The 22391-nt window shown below is 34.1% G+C and overlaps 1 protein-coding gene across 1 annotated transcript in view; it reads right to left on the bottom strand.

Moving 5' to 3' along the window:
* The window catches only part of Adgb (androglobin), a 163063-nt gene that overhangs the window by 116379 nt on the left and 24293 nt on the right, over nucleotides 1–22391 (bottom strand). Inside the window, exons 3-8 of the mRNA XM_076859659.1 lie at nucleotides 19363–19455; nucleotides 16211–16282; nucleotides 15386–15595; nucleotides 11225–11364; nucleotides 8444–8530; nucleotides 2694–2941 (exon numbers count right to left, since the gene is read on the bottom strand). Of these exons, the coding sequence (XP_076715774.1) occupies nucleotides 2694–2941; nucleotides 8444–8530; nucleotides 11225–11364; nucleotides 15386–15595; nucleotides 16211–16282; nucleotides 19363–19455 (850 nt within the window). The remainder of the gene's footprint in view (nucleotides 1–2693; nucleotides 2942–8443; nucleotides 8531–11224; nucleotides 11365–15385; nucleotides 15596–16210; nucleotides 16283–19362; nucleotides 19456–22391) is intronic.

The raw sequence follows: 22391 nt of genomic DNA on the forward strand, positions 1-22391 counted from the left end.
CTTGCTAGCTGAGTCCTAATTCTACAATCCTCTTCATATCAACTCAAATCTCCAGGACACTACATTTTTCATCTCCACCTCACTCTCAGCTCAGAGTTAAGCTTTCTATTAATAGAGAAAGTAGAAGTCTTTTGTCAGAAATTCTCAACTTCTCCCAATTAAATAAACCTGTTTACCCACCCACATCTGTATCAAACACCCCTGTCCCTATATGACCTGTGTCCAGCCATTAAAATGGAAGAGCCATTAGTCTTCCTGGGCTGGGACAAACCCTCCTGCTGGACTATGGATCCTTCTCCTCCCACATTCTCAGGAAAAGTATGCTGTTGAAGTCATCTCCCTGGATCCTCCCAATCATCACCTAAAACCACTGCCAGAGTTCTCCCTGATTAGGTGAGCAAATATATATTCTGTCTGGGTCCCACATTATTCCCTATCAGTTCCACTTTGTGACTCTCCTGTTCTTCAAGAACTTCTATAGATTATGTTATTTCCCAATTACTTCATAAGTGCCTCCGCTACATACTTCATTCCCATCAGTCCCCAGTGTCTGATGACATTCCCATTAAAACATCGAATGGAAAAAATTAAGTTCTCTAGTTCATCTCTCAACAATACCTGACAATCTCTCTGATTCTTGAAACATCGTTCTCCCCTCTGATTTCAATGCCCACATGCTCTGTTTAGGTTTTCCCTGCTTCTCTGACCCTCCTTAGTTTTATTCATCATTTTGTACTGATCTCTCAGATGTGTAGGTGTTTCAAGTCTCAGCGTTCCTAGTCTTCTCACACTATACTTTTTCCTTGTGAAATATCTTCTTTAGTTTTAGTGTGCACTTGTCAGTGACTCCCAAATGCACATTACCAGTCTTGAAATCAGTATAAGAAATTCTCTTGTCTTAAAGGCATTTCAAAATCAATATATTCAAAACCATTTTGTGCTCTCTCCTAATAGGTGCTACATCTATCCAGGTTTGCAATTCAAAATTTTCCCAATTATCTTTGTTAAGTTCTGCCATTTTTTACTTCTTAAATATCATTTGAATCAACCACCTCATCTGCATCTGCACTGCCACTACCTTCTTCCCCATTCAAAGCTTCCATCTTATAAGCTGATGTGACAGTCACCAAGTTGGTTCTTACACATTTGGCCCACACCCCTGATATCCTGTTCCACCTCCAGACTATTTTTCTCAGGCATCAGAGTGATCCTTTGAAAGAGCAATCAGATTGTGATTCTATTCTAAACTCACCATTGGCAGTCAGTAACTCTAATGACAAAAAGATCAATAACCTTGGTGCGGCCTATATGACTTGATCCAATTCTTTTTCTTGAGCCACATTGTCTCTTCGCTTCCTCTCCTACTAAACACATTTTCTACCCACTCCTTCAACACATGGTCATCCCTCCGACTGCCTGATAATCGTTACACTCATTATTTACTCTGTCTGGGTTCTCTTTCCTCTACAGTCCTCATCTTCCTCTAGGTGATTCCTCAAAATTCCTGGAGAATCCTTCCCTGATGGCCTAGAACAGGTACCCCAATGAATTGCCAAAGATCCTATATTTCCTTTCAAGGCTCATATTTTAGTATGTGGTTATATACTATTTTTGACATCATTAATGTTAGTTTCTTTCACTAGACTGTAAGTTCTAGAAGGCAGATTTCAATTCTTGGGAAACAACTGGTATTCTAATCAGCAAGCAGTATATTTGAATGAATTAATGAATGGATGGATAAATGATAATTTGTGAGTCTACATGAGAAACAGCTTCTAGAAGCAAATCAGTTTGGAATATACTGGGTAAAACTAATTTAGCCAGGCTTCTTTTCATAATGAATACATGTTAGATCATTTCAAGAGGGGTCTATAGGGAAAGATATCACATACACAGGTAATTTTGTTATATTTTTGAGGAAAATCTGAAGTAATAATTTCTGTGCAGTATACTGGAGGAAATGCTGGTGGACAAGATCTTAATAAAGAATAATTATAATAAAAATCAATATTTTATAAATAAACATTTGAAAAATCATTGTAAATAATACCAAGATATACAAATAAGTTGACTATTTTCTAGTACATTTGATTCTACTCCATTATACAAGCATTATTGTTCATATAAAATGTTTTAGAAGACACAAAATAAATAATTATCCAACACATTTTTCATCTTGACAAGAGAAATGATCCTGTATTTCATAAAATTAATCAAAATTACTTTTCTCCAGATTTGAACTTTCACTTTAGAATAAATATTGGAAAAATCATCCATGCTTGTTTCACCTTCCCTGGAACAAAACAGGATAACTTTTCCCCTTTATTGTTTGGGTCCATCACTCTGTACATAAAAACATAAGAGAAAAATGTGTTTGATAAAAATTTAGAATTTGGTGTCTCTTCCTATATTAATATTTTATCTCCTTATATGATAACACAGAATTAATTTAGTATCATTGAAGTAGAGAATCACCTTTAATGTTTAAGGAAAGCAAAATATGGAACAATAACTTATGCATGGTAAACACTGCTGTAAATTCTGAAGTCCTAAGAGAACCATGTTCATTACATGGCAGTTTTTACAACATTTAAGGATGACTGTGACACTCAAGGAGCTTTAGGTTCACAATATGGCAAGGGATTTACACGCAGTGTCCATGTTGAATGAAACTTTGATGTAAAATGTCTTACCCTTTGTAACCTTGTCACCTTTCTCAGGAGGTTTGAGAGCTGTCAAGGAACCATCAGTTTTGAATTCCTTTGAGTCTTTCACTTCCTTCCCATCTTTGACTTCTTTGCTATCCTTTGTGTCTTTCCCTTGTTCTTTTAGTTTGTTTTCTATCTCTGCTATTTTGCTTTCAGAGTTGAGCTCATCTGGCAGCTTAAACTCCGGCAATATTTCTTTTAAGAGATCCCAAACTTTATCCATATATCCAGGGCTTAGAGAAAAAAACATCAAAAATAACTTTCAAAAGATACCTTTACACTTCATATCAATAAATTATTGACAATTTTCTATTTTTTTAGAGTAATTTTAATCATTACATGAATTTTTAGTTCGAAAACCTCCACCATCATACATTCATTCATGCAACATGCTTTTACAGAATACCTACTGTGTGCTGGAGTTTGCTGACACTAAGAGACCAAAAACAGTTTTACTCGTCTCAAGGATCACTCAGTCCAGCAAGGGAAACAGGTATGTTGAAACCACGATGGGGAAAAAAATGTATATTTATGTGAGTAGCAGGTGGTCTCCCATGCAAAAGGGAGACCTAATGGACATCTGTCTGAAAAGGAATAAAAAACAAGAAACAAGTGTGTCCTGCTACCACCTTCTACTAAGTACTCAGAACTAAAAACTGAGAATGACCAGATTTCTCTCCTTAAAATCCTGATCAAATAAAATCCAGTGTCACTTTGATCTTATCTTCTCTCCCTGCAGTAAATCATGTTTTCTCCATTTTCATCACTGCTTCCTCAGCAGACTGCCTTAGAAAATCCCTCTGGAATACTGCCCAAGCCAGTCTCCTTGCTCCAGTCCTGCCATTTGTTGTACGGCTCTGAGTTATATTCCCAAATCACAAATATGATAAGGTCATCCTCTCATCTAAATTCCTCAATGACATGCTTTCCCTGTGAGGATACTGTGAAAACTTCTTAACAAGCCGTAAAGGGCTGTGTCTATGTGGCTCCTGCTTATTTCCACCCCAGACCCACTCATCTTCTAGAATTCAGCAGCACATAATCCAGCCACACAGAATCAAGTGCTGCGCTAAGATTACTCTATTCTCTCTCCCACTCCCTTGCTGTTCTTCCTTCTCTGAGTTGGTTTTCCTACCTCAAACACCTTCATTAATTTCAATGCCTTTGATGGTAGTTTAAGTATGATGTTTGGGGAAATTACACTATTTGTTTTTGATCTAAATTCCAAAGACTCTTTTATACACATCTAGTGTGGCCTATAAAAATACTTTTCAAGTTACTCATTTATCACACACTTACTCTATGCAGTTACTCTGTGTCATTGTTTAACCACTTTAGGCATAAAATTTAGTAAGATTAAAAAAAAGAGTCATTACTCCCTACTCTCATGGACCTTAACATCCAGTGAATGGATACAGCAGAGAGAGAGAGAGAGAGAGAGAGAGAGAATGAGAATATAGCATGGAGTATAACTTCCATTATGAAAATGAACCAAAAGCAGATGGGATATGGCATAAGTTGCTAAAGGAATAATTTAGGTTGGATGGTCAAGCAGGCTTTGTCTGGGGAATTGATATTTATGGTGATTGAGACCCAAATTCTGTAACATATTCAGCAAAACAGATATCTGATGGACAAGAATTCCAGGCAAAACAAAACAGAAAGAAAACAACATAAACAACAATGGCAGGAACCACAACTCAAGAAAAGACCCCAAGGGACCATGAGTTGTAGCCAATGAATGGTTGCTAGGATGGAAATAAGGCCAGGGAAGAGATAAGAGACTGTGTAAGAGTCAGCATGGTGTGAGGACCAGGGTGAAGATTTGGAAACTTCATTCAAGGGTCATAGCTAACCACTGAAAGGTTTAAAAGAAGGTGAGGGATATGATCTGACCATATGTGTGTGTATACACACATATGGTCAGATCATATGTGAGGAATATGACCACCAGATTAAACAGTGTTGAAGTATATATATCTTATATATGAGAGGGGGGGGTGGGGTGGGGGGAGAGGGGGAAGGAATGTTTGTTTATTATGTTTGTTTTTTTTTTAAACTACTCTGGTTACCATGCAGAAAATTCACTAGAGGACGTTAAAATGGACCCAGAGAGGCCAGCTCATCCTGTGAGCTGAGGTGGTGAGCTGAACTGGGAGGGTAATAGTGAGACACAGAAAAACAAATAGATTCAGCCCAAGTAGAGAAGCTACAGTGGGCAGAGCTCAGTGAAAGACTGCTTGTGAAAGGTGAGGAGATGAGTGATCAAGGAAGATTTCTAGAATTTTCTTTAGGTTGAGAACTAAGTGGATGACGGTGCAATGACCTCAGAAGAGGGATGGTAGGAAAGGTACAGGTTTGGGAGACTGAGAATCTAGAGTTCCTTTCTGGATATTTTGAGTTTGAGATACACTTTTGGCACCAATGTAAGCTATATCATTTGGAAAGCTGTGTACAAGTGAAGTCTACAGTTAAGAAAATACAAGGCCTGGATATAAAAACTTGAGAGTTATAAACAAACTGTTCATTAAAGTCATGGGACAGGATCTCTTACAAACCATCATTTAGTGGTTGAGGAACTATTCAGGAAGGCTGGGAAAGACCAGCAAATAAGATAGGAGGAGAACACAGGGTTATTATGGAAGCCAAGAATATCAAGTGTTGCAAAAGAACTTGTTCAAGAGAGTCAAATAAAGGGATGGTAAGCAAATGGGGGAGTGGGGAATATGACCACCAGATTAAACAGTGTTGAAGTCTTTATTGACTTTACAAAAAGCCATTTCATTGGTATGACAGAGAGGAAGGAAAGTTCGATGAGAAGACAGTGGGAGGTAGGAGGATAGTGGTGTATATTGACCCTAACCCTACCCTAACCACTCATTCATTTGACATTCTCTGAGAAAAATCAGTGAGATAAACTCTGATTTGAAAAGAATAGGGTTCTCTGTGTGACTGAGACTGGCTTGAGTATCTGAACTGCCCTCTAGTCCTCTTGGATTCCCCATATATTGCAGCCTTCAGTATATTTTATCTGTGCATTTAACCCCACTACAGCTCAGCAAGATTGATTTTACAATTTAATTGAGTGTTAAGAGGTTGTAAATTTTACATGGTCACACAACTAGCAAATGAGAAAGTCAGGATTCAAAAAGAATCCCAAACACATGTTGTCATTTTTTTTTCTATCTACAATATAAAAAATGCTATTCTATAAAAATGATATGTTCAAATGTTACCATGGAATGACAGATAAAACTTCTTGGACAATTTGACTTAAAGATGAGGTGGCAGAGTGCTGTATTCACAGATGGGCCACCCATCAGAAAGGCAAATGATTATCCCTCTATTTGAAATTGTCTGATTTCTAACAACTACTCTGATATGTCTTTAATTCTGTGTTTCATGGAGAATTAGAATCAATTCCATTTTTTATTTTCAAAGATAAAACTTTACTATCTGTAAAAGAAAAAAAAATAGGGAAAAGATCAAAATTCACAAATAGAACAGTGCCTGCCCTTGGTGGTCCACATGGGAGAATAGGAGGAAGGAGTTTTCTGATGGAGTTGCTACAAACACACTTTCTCCCTTACTGATTTTCCTATGGAAAAAAATGTAGTCAATAAAAATTTGAAGTCTTGACACCCTACTTTTCCTTGACTTGCAATTATTACTATGAATTATTACTACAATTATTACTATGAAACCAAGAATAGGACTAATATTTAAATTCTTCTTATTAACAGAGACATCCGACTCCTGAACATGCCGTGGGCCTTTGCTCCTATTGTTTTCCTTTTTTCATCATCTTGCCTTCCTTTCTCTAATCTGCCCCAGACAATGCTAAAAGCTCAGGTCAAGTCAGAACCTTGTCCATAAAGCCTTACCTGACCCGTCCCTGCCCTCATGGCAGATGGTGTCTGCTCCCATGTTTCAATCTGTGGGGGGTTATTCTTCTATATAACAAAACATTTCTGGACAGTTTTTTTATATACTGTTTCATGACATCTTTTTTTTAAAATTAAATATGCATTTATCTACTAATTAACTTTTTTAAGTTTACAGTATAATTGTAAGGTAAAATTACTTGAACATTATGGCAGAAACTTCATATAAAAAAATTCAACAAATTATGACATAGTAGACAAAAGTGTGTATCTTTTACTTTCTTGTTGTATTTAGAAGAAGATTGATAAATTTTATGATCTGGGTTTCCCTTATTCTTCACTTACTATTATTCTCACTTATTCAACCTGTTTTCAAAGATCGATTATTAACTACCAAGCATCTTTCTAGATAATATTAAACAATCTAATGAAAGTCATTAGAGATTGCAAAGGCATTTTGAATAATTATGTCTCTACCATAATCTAACTACTTTTTTCTGAGTAGATGCCTTTTCTTTCACCTACTCAATCTCAGTACACCATCCAGAGTACATCATATTATCTCCCATTTTACAGATGAGGAAACTGGGCTCTGAAAATTTATATTACTTGCAAGATTCTCATAGCTTGAAAGTGGAAGGGTAAGAAGTTAAGTCTCACTATACTGTTCTAACACCAAAGCTCATGTTTGTTATTTTTTTTCCCATTATGTTAGTTTCATAGACATTTTGTCAACAATTATAATTCATGTGGTATCTTTATATTATGAAAGTATATGAATGCCTTTAATATTCACCTACAATTTTACTCTTTGCATTCCATCAACACTAGAATTAAAATTTTACAGAAGTTCATAGTCTTTCAATTTCATTCTCCTTCTACTTCTTTCACTAACATTGTCCACACTACATCAGAAAATCTTTTGGATACCAGAAAAGGGATTTGAAAAGGTGCCATTTTTTACTTCTCCCTAAGATACAAAGATCAACTTTCTTTCAGGAAAATTATCCATCAAGGAGGGTCACAACTAAGACAAACACAACTAAGAAGCAGCAGATAACAGGCAAGTGCTCTGTCTTCCTTCTATTTTCCTAAAATCAGAACTTAAATTTGCAAAGACAGAAAGTATCCTACCTCCTTTCTCACTTGTCTACCAGAAAGAATAGAAGTTAGCCACTAAAGGTAACAGTGGACTTCATCTGCCTAAAGATGGTGTCAGAAGAATCTATGTCAACAATCTTTATGCCCGTTCCAACTTTTATTTGCCATTCACAGGTTACCATTGTGGAGACTGAAAGTCTTTCATTTTTCATATTATTTCTCTAAAAATTTACTGTTCTTTAGTGATGATACGGATGCGCTGAATTAAAAAAAAACCTCTTTTTTAATATTTATTTCTTAGTTATAGGTGGACACATTTTATATTTATGTGGTGCTGAGGATCAAACTCAGTGTTTCACGCATGTCAGGTGAGCGCTTTACCTCTGAGCCATAACCCCAGCTCCAAAACCATCTCTTTTAAAACTACTCGTTTTTTCAGTGTTTCCCATTTATATGTGACATATCCATTCTTAGTAAGCTTCTAGGTTTATTATTATTACTATTATTATTGATGTGTCTTTTGTTACAGGGGTCAGTTTCAACCAAGAATCTGTGGGGGGTTATTCTTCTATACAACGAAGTAGAATTTACCCTGAAATACCCAATGAGTTTTATGTAACACTGTAAATGTTATTCTCACATATGTAAAACAGAAACTTCATTGAAATTTTCTTAATGATTAAGAATATTTTAAATACATCTTGGGAAGAAAGAAAAAATAGATATGAGCGACTTAATAGTCAAACTTACTGAAGAGAAATTACTTCCGGTAACCACCCTGTGAGCGCATGAATAACTGTGAACTCTCCCAGTTCTCGCCTCTGTGCTATGTGAATGCTAAAAGAGAAAACACATCATGCAATACTTACCAAAATTTGGAACACAGAGGAATATATAAGAACTAGAATCACTAATAAACAGCAGCATAATAATCAACATAGGGGGGTCATAATGGTTATACATTATAGTACAAGAAAATATTGTCTCATCAGTTAGATGATTCATTAGAACCCTAAGTATGTCCCAATGGTAAAGTTAAAAATATATGTGAAAAACATGCATATAAGCTATATTTTAAAAAGATCTAAAATTAATATTAATGCCATATAACTTTTATCTTATGAAATATATAACATAAAAAGTGCATAACTCATTTCATATTTTTAATATATGATTATATTGTTCTTTTGAGACTACAGCAGTGATTTTCATTGTTTCAATTCAATAAGTATTTTAAGTGGCCTATGAGGGTGTGTGTTAAGTCAGTCTCAACCATGGTAGGCCAAGATGGGCATCAGAAGTTCTTAATGAATTCCTTATATAACTGCAGAGAAACTGGACATCTGGTTCACCCTATAAAGAATAGTGGACCTGCCAGTATAACATAAAGTCAGAGGTAGTGTTTAACCAAATAATACTATTCTCATTTGCTCTCTTTATTTATATATATTTTTGGAGGTGTTCATACTATTTACATTCATGAACAGAAATGCCATACCTCCATTCCATTCAGGACTCACAGCCACAATCCACTATACATCAACAGTGGTGGCAATGGCACTCACCAACACCTGTGTCCTTTTCTTCAGAAAGGAATCCTGTCTCACTCATATTTAGCAGTATTTATAGATTTCCGTTGGTTTGTTGTATATGGATTATGAATTGCTACATATCTTAAATGATTTTATATATATATATATATATATATATATATATATTTAGAAAGAGAAAATACCACTGTGGTCATATATAAATATATTTTTCTCAAAATCTTTGAGACTTTTAGTGTACATTTTGTGTGTACATACACACAAAATCTTTGAGAAAGACAAAATGTCACTGTAGTCACACACACACACACACACACACTGTTGATAAATTTCACAAAGTCTAGTCTGAACTCCTTTTTGTATGATTTTATTTATGAATCAACTGCAAACCTTATAGAAATAATGCTCTTTTCTTTACATGTTTCACATGGATATTTAAATAACTGTTATGATTAGATTTTAAATTTAAAAGCTAAATCTCATATGAAAATAATCTCTATATATCATAAAAAAAATTAAGAATGTATAGAAAAATATAAATTGTACCATGTAGGGCAGGTTTCTACAAGAAATCCATGAAATGTATTCCACTTAGCTTGGTCCTTTATTTTCAAGTTGGATTTGTTCATTTTATTTAAGTAATAATAACCCTGTTACTCACATTCCTATTACATGCTACTGAACTACTGCTTTAAGAAAGACAAAATGCCACTCTGGTTACCCAGATTGTGTATTTCACGCCTCCTGGTCTTGCAGTTCCAATTCTCAGAACTTCAAGTGAGGTCTGAGAATTAGAACCATTGGGAACATCATCACCCTTATGATTATTGTCAAGTAAACATAGTTTCCACCAATAAGAATTCTCATTTAGTATTCATCTATCATTAAAAAAAAAAATCATTGAAATTCGGGCTGAATGCTGGGTAAAACAAATTCTCAAGAGAAAATTGAGGGTTAGTAAGAGAAAAGAGAGATGGAGAGGTGGCAGCAGGAAGGACTGTTTTTGTTTTGTAGCCTCAGGAGACAAAAAAGAAGCTGAGCCAAAAGAAAATCCACACAAAGCAGACCTGGCTTCTGACTGACACTGCTATGTTTATTACTGAAAGGGAGGGGGCTGTGCTTCAAGCAAATAGCTGACAGGGTCTGTAAAACATGTGGGTGTCTTCTATTGAATTCTGAGTTGCTATGACAAGCTGCAGTAAGGTATGAGAACCAGGCTTGTGCAGTACGTGTGAGGATTCTCCCACTGAGCAGTGATAAAAGGTCGCCATGCATTACCAATTCAAGCTCCTATGTTCTTTTCTTTTTTATTTTATTTTATTTTATTTTATTTTATTGATTTTTGCACTGTGAGTTGCATTGCTAGCACCAAGAGAGAATGACTGCTTGTCTATTGACTTCAGCAGACATGCCTCATGATACGTTGGGCACACAAGTCATATTGGCATAGAAGACACGAGCTGATTTGTAAGCATATTGAAGCAAATATGAGTAGTTCTTATCACGAACATTTTAAGAAGGACCAATGTTACCAAAGTATAAGGAGCACATTGATATCATTCTGAAAAGTCCAGATTTTTCAAGTTGTGTAAGATGTTGTTGAATGTAGAGAACTTAGAACTTTAACCAAATCCTAGTACATATTATTCAGTATTTAGATGAACCAATATTTCCCCCTAAAAAACAGTTTCTTTTTCTCCCATTAAACGGAAACTATTTTTCACAATGTATTTTCCATTTATAGTAAGAGAGTCTGGAATCAAATAATTTTCAGTATTTTTCTTGAGGGAGTTTTGTGTGATAGCTGACTACCCAAAACTTCAAATCAGTGGCTCTGGCATATTAGCTTTTGTACGTGAACGTTCACACTGTTGGGAAGGAAATCCTTTTTAAAAACTAAAGCAAATCAATACGGATGTTCAGTTGCTCTTGTGTGCCTTTTTGTTTTTATATAAATGATGGATAATTTCTCACTACATACTCAACATTTGCCAGCTTGATGATGGCTTTAGACAACAGCATTGGCCAGAGTTCAAATTCACAGGTTGAAACTGGAAGCAATAGATTGTTATCTTCATCAAAAGGCATGATGTCATCAACAGTTATCTTTCTCCAGCAACCCTAAAATAAAGAAGGAAAGAATGTAACATTATCAGTGATTTATATTATTTTTCTCATATATTATCACACACTGCTGACATTGTAACTTGCTGTTGTATAAATTTATGTCAGCATCTCACATTTGAAGACTGATACTGTTTTTTAGTAATATATTGGTGGGGCATTTTAGCTTATGATTTATTTAATTATAGCACATCCATATTAATATTGTCCTTATTTATGAGGGCTTGTGAGCACATAGTGCAGTAAATTAAAATGTTTCATATAGCAAAACCAAAACATTATACAACCAGGGATTAGTTTAGGCATAATTAATTTACTTTATATTGTCATAATGTAAATTCCTCAAATATAACTTTAATAATTATGGCTTATTCTGATATGTGCTACTTGATCTTATACTTTAATTCCCATGTTATACCTATTCTGAATTTTAAAAAGCTAATATTTTAATATGAAGTAAATTCTTATCTCATTTAATGAAATCAGTGTATATTTGCCTATATGCATATTACTTTCTAATCAAAAACATGAAACAAAATGATAACATTAATTATTTTGAACTTTTAGAGATTTTTTTAATTTTAGTTTTATGTGCTAACTTTTATTATGAACTTATTCCTCAAAATATTTTGCCCTGTTGTGTCAACCATTATAATTTCCAAAATATACATAACACATGGTCTACTACCGTTAATTACTTAAAATCTAGTGGGGAGTGCACGTATGCCAACAACACAGAATATCATATGTTCAAAGTACTGTGGGACAGAAAGAGAAGTGCAACATTTGGAAGTATGGAAAATGAAGTGAGACTAGAATAAAGATTCATGAAAGCATGGTTTTCTCAGGTACATGTGAGCAATATGATAAAAAAAACTTTAAAAAAAATACAACACTCACCACCATCTTTAATTTCATGTTGCTTTATTTAGTGGTCTATCTCTTTTACATTCATCGTTAAGAAATTATGTAGAGTTAGCCAGGGTCAAAGGCAGGGGTATGATACCTGCCTTCTAATTTCAAATGAACTGACCAATAAGAATTCACAGAGAAAGAAGCAAGATGCAAGAGGACACTGTGTGATTGACACCTATTTAAGATAACTAGAAAAGGCAAATTTATGCAGATAGTAAGAGGTTGCAGGTGGCTAGGACAGGGGAGAAGAATGGGACATTATTGGTAATGAGTAGAGAATTTCTGCTTGGGATGATGCAATTTCTGGAAACAGGTAGTGGTGATGATTGCACAACAGTGTAAAAATACTTAATGCTGCTGAATGGTGCACTTAAATGATTAGAATATTAAATTTTACATTATGTTTATTTTATTTTTTTTAAAAGAGAGAGAGATGGAGGGAGAGAGAGAGAGAGAGAGAGAGAGAGAGAGAGAGAATTTTTTTTAATATTTATTTTTTTAGTTTTCGGCGGACACAACATCTTTGTTTGCATGTGGTGCTGAGGATGGAACCGGGCCGCAAGCATGCCAGGCGAGCGTGCTACCGCTTGAGCCACATCCCCAGCCCCCATTATGTTTATTTTACCACAATAAAAAAAGCAGCAATTGGTGTTCCCTTCCTACACTTCAATTTTAAAGACAATTTTTTAAAGGGATCAGGATTCCTACAAAGGAAAAGTCTTAAACAACTATGAGTTGTTAATCTAGACCAATTCAACAAAAAACACCTGCTCACAGATGATCAAAGGTAACATTTTTCTGTTAAGAATGCTTTTATTATTAAACACTACTGAATAGTGCATTTAAATGAATAGATTATACAGCATGTGAATTGTCTCTCAAGAAATCTATTTTTAAAAAGCACAGGAATAGATATTTAGCATTAACATATTTTTAAGTATAATTTGACTAGACCTATAGCTATTTTCATGGTAATATTTTTGATCTACTGATATTACACATTGCTTCCTTAAAGTATAACAAATTAAATTGTACAGTTTTGATTTAAATATGCATATAAATGACACATTTAAGAAAACTAGACCAGAAGGGAACTGTGTAGAGGGGCCAAAAATTGTGGTAAAGTATCTACATTCCAATTTATGTAGTAAAATGTTAATATTAGTATGATATATCAAGATTATTGTATTGTCTTGAGCAACTAATAAAAAATGTTAATATTAGTTGAATGTCATAAGCTGTGCATATATATTTTTTTCATTCCTAGGGAACCACTGGAAAACAATGTGCAAAGAGATACACTGAAAGCACTATGATTGTATAGGTAATTCAAAAAGGAATCCTAAAGAACATTCAAGAACTGTGTTGGAGGATTCAAAAATGGCTAAAGAATCCATAAGTGCAAATTTAAAAATAAGAAAAGTCATAAGCAGATAATAAAGTGGTAGACATATCACAATCTATAAAAAAAATATAAGAGTAACTTGAGTATACTTATCAAAATTAACAATTTGCATTTTCTTAACAAAATAATTCCACATGTACGAATCCTAGAAAAAAAATCCATATAAATGGGCAAAACATATATACATAAAAATGCTCTTTTAGAGCCTTGTTTGTATTGGTAAAACACTGGTTATGACCTATTAATTATATTAATGTAGCAAAATACATTTACTTATTTATATATCCATAGAGTCGATTATAATATACATCAGAATATATTAGCATAGAAATGCCCATGGCTAGAAAAAAGAATCGTTTACAGAACAATAAGTATTATATGAACTTACAGTTATAAATTACATATAATACATTTATGTAAGTTTATAAGAATAGAGGAAAGCTCAGGAGGGTTTAGGTGAATTGTTGACTGATTGTCTGAGTAGGATAGAATTACAGGGAACTCTTTTCCTGTCTTGAACATGTTAATAGCTTTTGAATTTCCTTTACTAAAAGCATGGATAATCATAATAATTAAACATTAATATAGCATTTTCTTTTTGAAAGATAGTAATTGATAGAAAAATAATTTGTCCTACCTTGAAAACATTGTTCCTCAAATTTAATAAACACCAATGTCACTGAGAGTTGATTTAAAGAGCAGCATTCAGGTTCTTCCACCAAAGGGACTTGGGGGGTCAGAGGTGAGACATAGGAGGCAGGAGTTTATGAAGCACCAGAAGTGCTATAGGTGCTGAGAGTTTTTTGTATCCCCAGTTTAAGGATCCCTGAATTCTACAACTATATTGTATTTAGCATTAGTGTCAATGAGAAATAAGAGCTAACCCATTTTCATATGAATATATTGATAGCAACTGAGAAAAATTGTGTCAATGTCTCTTTTTTCCTATTTATCAGAGACAAATGAAAGCATAGAGAAGTTCAGAGAAAAGCCACCGACAGCAATTGGTCTTCTTTCAAAATAGAGAGGAAAGGGCTAAATTGCTTCTTTCAGGGAACCAAAAGGTGCTCATGCTCACTAGGAAAGCAACTGGTAAGATGCTATGTGCCCTCCACATCATTATCAATGACAGTGGAAGAAGAGAGGAAATTGATCTCTCTTTTATGACCCTGTTCCTACTGCTGCTCAATACAATTTTTATCTGGCTGATGTCAAAGAACATTTTGTAATTTGCTTAGAATCCAAATTGGAAATAATGGAATGCTTTTATGGAAAAATGACATTCTGGTGTGAAAGTCAGAATTTTGAATGTCATGAAGAAAGGCCCTGCAAGGTTGCTTTACCCCAGTGAAGACATAAAGGCAAATACTTCAGGAGAACACAGGAAAGGGGAAGAAGAAATTCTGTAACAAGACAGGCAAGGAAAATCTATCCCCAAGAAGAAAAAAGTAAAAAGGTAGGAAAGCATCAAGAAGGTGAAGAATAGTGAAGGGCAGACGTCTAATGAGGGACCAGGAAGACACCTGATTTAGTCTAACTGCTACAGTCCTAGCCCTATAGAGCTGAGACAGACCTAAAGAGATAGGCTAAATGATTGGATCAGACTGAGATTTCCAAAGTGGACTAAATATTTTTTCCCAACCTTATATTTCAACATGAAAGCATCATAAATTTTAATGCATATGAACTTGAACTTACCATCCAATAAAGTTTCACAACATACTTTCCATAGCTATTGAACAAAGGCATATGACCCTTCACAGCCTTGCATAGGGAATAGATATGTTCCCAGGGTTTCCAGAGAAGAAGAGGAGGTTCCCCTGGAGTTCCTTTAAAATAATTGCTCAAAATCCCTCCATTGAATATCTTCCACACTGCATAGATTTCACTGATAATCCACCTCATCAGCTAGGAACAAACAACATTCATGTTATTTGGCTACTTTTCAAAGATAGATACTGAATTTAGAGGGAAATACAGTAAAAAAAAATTACTTCAAATAGTGATATTAAAAGTCATTCCACATTTTGGTTTTTCACATACCGAATAAAATCATAGGTTTTGCTTTTCTTTTTAGGAAATACAGTTACATTACAAACTAATATCTAATAAAACAGGCCTCAATTTGACATTGACATTTGTTCAGCTCTATGTGTGTGTGAAAGTGAGAGATTGAATTTATCTGAGAGATCTAAAGGCTTTAACAAATAAGTGAGATAAGATAGTAGACTTTACATATTCTCAACACACACAACAATATATGGGATGATGGATATATTAATTTTCTTGTTGATGCATGTTCTATATTGTATATGTATTGATAATCATCAAATTGTATACCATAAAGACATATGATTTTTTAATTGTTAGCTATAGCTAAGTATACTTTGATGTATACTTCAAAAAGTTGAAAAAATACAATTCTCAATTACAGAAAAACTGAAAGGTGGTAAAGGTAGACTTGCAATTGACTTCCTGAAAGGTCTTCTGCAAGGAGACTTAAGACAATGCTTCCCTACATACCTCGCTGCAGAGCAAATGCTCATTTGCTGAAAACAAGTCAAACATAATTTCATTTTTCACAACTACTGGAACCTGAAATAAAAAATATATGTATAGATATTACTCCATAAAAAACACACACAAAGGAAATACAACCTAATGAAATAGGCCAAAACTGATCTCATTTCTTTCAAACAAAAGAGAAAAAACACATAAGCACTTTATTCCCTAAGATAATCCTTAGAGCTGTAAGTGACATTAATTCAATGTAACACTGATAAAACAGAGTATTTTAATATGCAAATAAAGTATTACAATATATTATATACTCAGATAAACCTAGCATGCATACACACAGAGAGAGTTTAAAAAGTGATTCGAAATTTAAATTAACCACTCAAGTAAAACCTGAAGCTTAGTTAACATCTGGTAGCTGGAAAAATATCTTCATCTTGCATGAAAAATATTAGCTCTGAAAGTTTTTTTAAAATCTTGTCCACCTTTAAATTCTATCACATTTTAAAATAAATTTGATGGTCATTATTTAATTTGGGTAATTTAAAAAAACAAAAAAATAGGAAAATATTGCTTATAACATTTTAAATGAGTTATAATTCACATTAAAGCTTATATAGTTAACATTACAAATTAAAATGCAAATGGTCTTGATTATAGAATCAGATCTTTATGGAAGGTAATGTGATCTTTTATCTTCAATCACTTATACAACTAGCATCTTTAAAAAGTCAAAAAATGATTTTTTTTTATGTTTGAGAAAAATTTACCTAAATCTATTTTGAAGATCTGGATTGAATCTTCTAACCATAAATCATAAACATAGTTTTTTATAGTTTGACTATGTTGGAATGCTCCTAAAATACCTTAGCTTTCCAGCAAGTACCAATGTGCAGTGAACGTGATTACAGATATTAGATACTTAAATTTTGAAGCATTAGACATAATAGTCCTGCCGACAGAATAAAAATGGGCACTGACATCATAAAAGATAACAGATATTAAGCAAAGGTCTCTCCAGTGGCATTCCAGTGTCTCTATTCCCTCCACCTGTACTGGGGTGAGAGAAATCTTTAAGATGTTTTACAGTGCTCAACATGATCAGTGCTCAAGGGTCTGGATCACTGACTTCTAGTGCTAAAAAATAAGCACATCTGATCAGTCGCTCTGTGATCACAGCTTACTAATTAATTCTCTTGGTTGGAATGACCTTTGTCAACCCTGTTACCTTAAAGCCAGGATTTAAAGATCTTAGTAACATAACTTCTGACTTAAATCATGTCCTTTGATTTTGTCTTTTGCTTAGAGAGTTCTGTGGTATGTTCTGTATTGTTTTAAATGTGGGTTGCAATTATTTAGTGATTCATGAAATCAGCTTAGGGAAACAGGATTGCAGAAGGAGAGAGAGGATAAAATAGAACATATCTTATATAAGAAGATTGTTATTGCCTTGTGAAATTTTTGTTTCAACTTTATATATATGTACATTTAATGAGCATCAATATTAAAGATAAAAGGTAGGTATCGTTGTAGATAAGGACAATGAGGCTTGAAAGCCACTATTCTAAAACATTTCCTACTTAGCCAGACTTTCAATTCTCCCTGATCTGGCCCACATTCCAGCATAATGGATCAAGATGAGTGTGCAGAGGAAGTCCATGTAGAGAGGCACAGAGAGGCGCAAGCACTGTGATACAGTGGCAGAAGTTCCATCCACAATGAATGTACTTTTTTCATTACCAATGTATCTCTCAGAACTAAGAGCTCTTTCACAAAATTTTTCTAAGTATTCGAATTTATAAAATTCTCACAAAAGTAAGCCATGAATATATAATAATTATATGATATACTATATAATTATTAATATTATTACTAATATACTATTTTTTGGGGGGGGGACCAGGGATTGAACTCAGAGGCACTCAAACACTGAGCCACATCCCCAACCCTATTTTGTGTTTTTCTTTAGAGACAGGCTTTTTGCTGAGGCTACCTTTGAACTTGTGATCCTTCTCCCTCAGCCTCCCAAATCTCTGGGATTACAGGCATGCATCACTAAGCTCAGCTAATTACTATTAATATCACTATCAACTGTGTTATATTGACATCACAGAATTTATATTCTTCATGTCAGTGTTATCTAATGTTAACACTGATTTAAAAGCATGCCTTGTATATATTTGACTTATTTTATTTAAAATGTCTTACAAGGCATTGAACACATTTTGATGAGCTAGGATGTGCCTTTTTATTTTCTTGTTTTAATAATTTTTTAAAATTTGCGAATATCCAGTTTTGTCAATTAGTATTGTAGATAAATGATATTGCATTAGTATCACTGCCAGTGGAGGCTAGAACTTTTAGGAATAAAATGGCTTTGTGTAGAGACAGAGATACAATAGATTCTGAAAATATACAGAATCAGCTCCACTACAACCATTTGGTTAGGACAGAATAATTTATCTACTGGTTTTCTATGCATTAAATGAAAATGATATGAGATCCTACAAGGAAAAAACGCATTAGTGATTATTAAACCCCTGGAAACAAACAAACAAAAAAATACACTCAAACTAACATAGCTATTAAGAAGTTAGACTAGTGTGTTTTAAAGTATCTAAGTGCTGTTTAAAATGAAGGTTTCTCAGATGATGTCCCAGTCAATATGATTCAAGTGGGTGAGCACGGAGTCCAGAAATGAAGTGGCCTTTGGAAAACGCTTACAGAATCCCTGCAATAGAGGAATCCAAATGCAAGCCTTCTGGACTGGAAAATTAATGCTAATTAACACTACAGGAAGCAGACCTCCATGCCATGTGAGTTTGTGCTAAGCAAAAGTAAGAAGAAAATCTGTGCATCAAAAATGAATGAATACTTCACATAACGTTTAAGCAATCACCTGTCATTTTGGAGAGAAGTAGAAAACTCCTGTCTCTCAAGTAATTTCTTAGAAATCAGCACAAAAACATATTAAACTATACTGGTAAACTTAAATTTCTAATTTAAATCCCCCAAACAATTATTTTTCTTCTTATTCTATGCCATAGGAAAAAATTCCTCTAAGTTGTTTAAATATAGCATTTTTTTATCATGTGGATATTGTATTCCTGTAGTTAATAAATATTTTGTTTAAAAATAAAAATAAAACTATTTCTTACCCGACTCATTATAAAATCTTGTGGCCTTTTCCAGGAATAAATTTTCAATGATGGTGGTAATTCAATCTTTCCTTCAGGGTCTTCAAACAAATGCTATATAAAAATATAAATTAAGTTTTTTTTTCATGAGGTTTTATTAAAATACAAACAACTCAATCTTGATAAAAACAAGTAAGTATATAGATGTGATCAACAATTAAGGATATATAAAGTAATTTACATGTTTATTCTCAGAGCAAGTTCGTGGAATATTTGGAGGATTTAATAATTCTGTATATCATTGACAGAACCTTGATCCCTGAGCAGCAGTTTGATTGTAGAGGCAGCAACTCAAACAAGCACAAACTGCTCTGGAATATAAATTAGATATGGTGGGAAAATTATTTTGAATGAGCCAGATATGGACAAACTTTCCACTGAAAATATTTTTATTTTACTTGAGAAGGACTGAAACTATTTACTTAGTTGTCAGCTGCAGGAAACATAAATAAGATTATATGAGGGCTGGGGTTGTAGCTCAGCGGTAGAGGTCTTGCTTCACACCTGCAGCACCACATAACAATATATGAATAAAATAAAGGTACTGTGTCCAACTACACCTAAAAAATAAATATTAAAAAAAATTATATGAAACTTCAACCTTTGACTTGACTTTTGATTATTAATTATTATAATTAATCTTGTTCCTTTGAGAGAATGACTTTATATAGAGTGCAGCTGTATGAAATAATACAAATAGTTCTTGAATTCTCATTACCCAATTTCTCCAATAGAAACACTTTGCAAAATTGTGTAGTATAGTATCATAACCAAGACGTTGACCTTGACACAGTCATGTCCTAGAACAGCTTCATTGCCACAAAGATCCTTCCTATGCCTTACATAGCTACACCTACCTTCCTCCTTTCTACCCTATGCTTCATCTTTAACGAATGGAAAACAGTTTGCCCCACTACTGTGTAGATAGAATCATAAAGCATGAAATTTTTTGGATTGGCTTGTTCCCCCTCTCATCACAATGACCTACAGATTGATTAGAAATGTTGCATGCATTAACAGTGTATTCTTGTTTGTTGCTGACTAATATGTCACAGCATAGGCATTTATTTGTTTATCACATAGGTTATTTGGGCTGTTTATTGGCTACTACCAGTAAAGTTTCTATAGACATTCATGTGCAGATTACACATTTTTGTGAACTTAAACTTCTATTTATCTGGGATAAATATCCAACAATACAATTAGTTCATTAATATTTTAATCCTATCTCTAGAAAGATATTCATATGTCAATTCTCCAATACTTACAGTCTAGTAAGCTAGATATACTTCAGGTAGCTACTATGTAAAAGTTCTCAGAGCTCAGAAGGTTCTGGGGAAAATGGATTCTTACAAGAAACAACATGAAAAGTGCTAGAATTAAGAATAAAACACTTAAGGAATATCAGCATGGGAAGAAAAGGCAACTGTATTTCACCTAATAAGGGTAGGGGCAGATGAACCGTTTTGTGGTTTTCTTAGTAATCCTATTTTTACCCTAAGACTGGTGTGACCTAAGAAATGGACTAAATTTGAAGGCATTGACTGTTCACTTGACAATATAAGTACATATGCTTATCTGGAACATTTGGCTTATTGCCAACTTTAAGATGCAGGACAAATTCGAAGACAAATCAGGACACTTCAACATCTAGCCAAAGGGCCCACAGAAAGAATCTTAGAAAAACTGAGGTTTCTCAGAGGACTTACAGACTTCTGGGTTTCCCTCACTTTGATTGGTTTTCCTTTTTTCTTACAAATATTAACTTAGTTATTTTATTTTATTTTTTTTTAAAGAGAGAGAGAGAGAATTTTAATGTTTATTTTTTAGTTCTCGGCAGACACAACATCTTTGTTTCTATGTGGTGCTGAGGATCAAACCCGGGCCGCACGCATGCCAGGCAAGCGCGCTACCGCTTGAGCCACATCCCCAGCCCTTAACTTAGTTATTTTAAAATACTCTCTATCTGGCAGTCAAAGCCACCTGTGGATCAGTTTCTATTATCTGATTTTTCCTATTGGTTTTCAGCTACTTGGTTCTTTTTTCTTCATGCTTGGTGATTTTTGATTGAATAATATATACTAGATATAAAAATGAATATAGTCCCTCAAAAATGATACTTTCTTCCAGAGAGGAGGATTTTATTTCCTTTGGGCAGGTAGAATATAAGATGAATTTGACCCAGTTAATACCTGTTCTCAGAATTGGTGCAGCAACATAGTACCTATTTTGGGGTTTGATGTTCAGCCCCATGACTCATATATGCTGCCCCCAAATGAAACAGACATCAACTTTCCAGCATAGTTACTATTGCTCCATTCTTTATGCTTCCACCCTGAAAAGTGTTCTAAATGACTTGACCTTGCTTTAATAACACTATTAAATCCCAGAACTCGATACCGGACCTTTCAGAGATCCACAAGCCATTGATGAACACAAGTAATTTTTATACCTTATGTCAAAGTTTTCAGGCACTGCTTGCTCTCCCCTTCATATTATTTCTCTGAACCTGGAATGACTCATCATTAGGTCTTTTCCACAAGTTCTTTTCCAGAGCTCGATTGCTCAACTAAGGACTTTCATACTTTATGATGTAAATTCTGAAAGCAACAGCCAACACACACACACACACTCCCCATAAGTTGTGAACTGCTGCTAAAAATACATAGAATAGTTTACATTTGAATTGAGAGGTTCAAAGACCTTTTGCTTCTGCAAGTTCCACAATGACTTTAGGTATGGTACAAAGAATGCACACCCACACAAATTGCTATTTTGGAAATCGTTCTGCAGGTCCAATAGAGCCAGCAATTAGATACATTTAATAAATATCCTTTGTGAAAAAAATTTACTGACATGAATCATGCAGTTTGTGCTTCTACCTTTTCTGAATAAAATTTAAAAGTTAATATTGACCACTTTAGAATTATCTATGCAAATGAAAATATGATAGTTCAATCTAGCCATTTTGGCAATTTTGTTTGTGTTTT

Source organism: Callospermophilus lateralis, chromosome 6 (assembly GCF_048772815.1).
Source record: "Callospermophilus lateralis isolate mCalLat2 chromosome 6, mCalLat2.hap1, whole genome shotgun sequence".
Lineage (NCBI taxonomy): Eukaryota > Metazoa > Chordata > Mammalia > Rodentia > Sciuridae > Callospermophilus > Callospermophilus lateralis.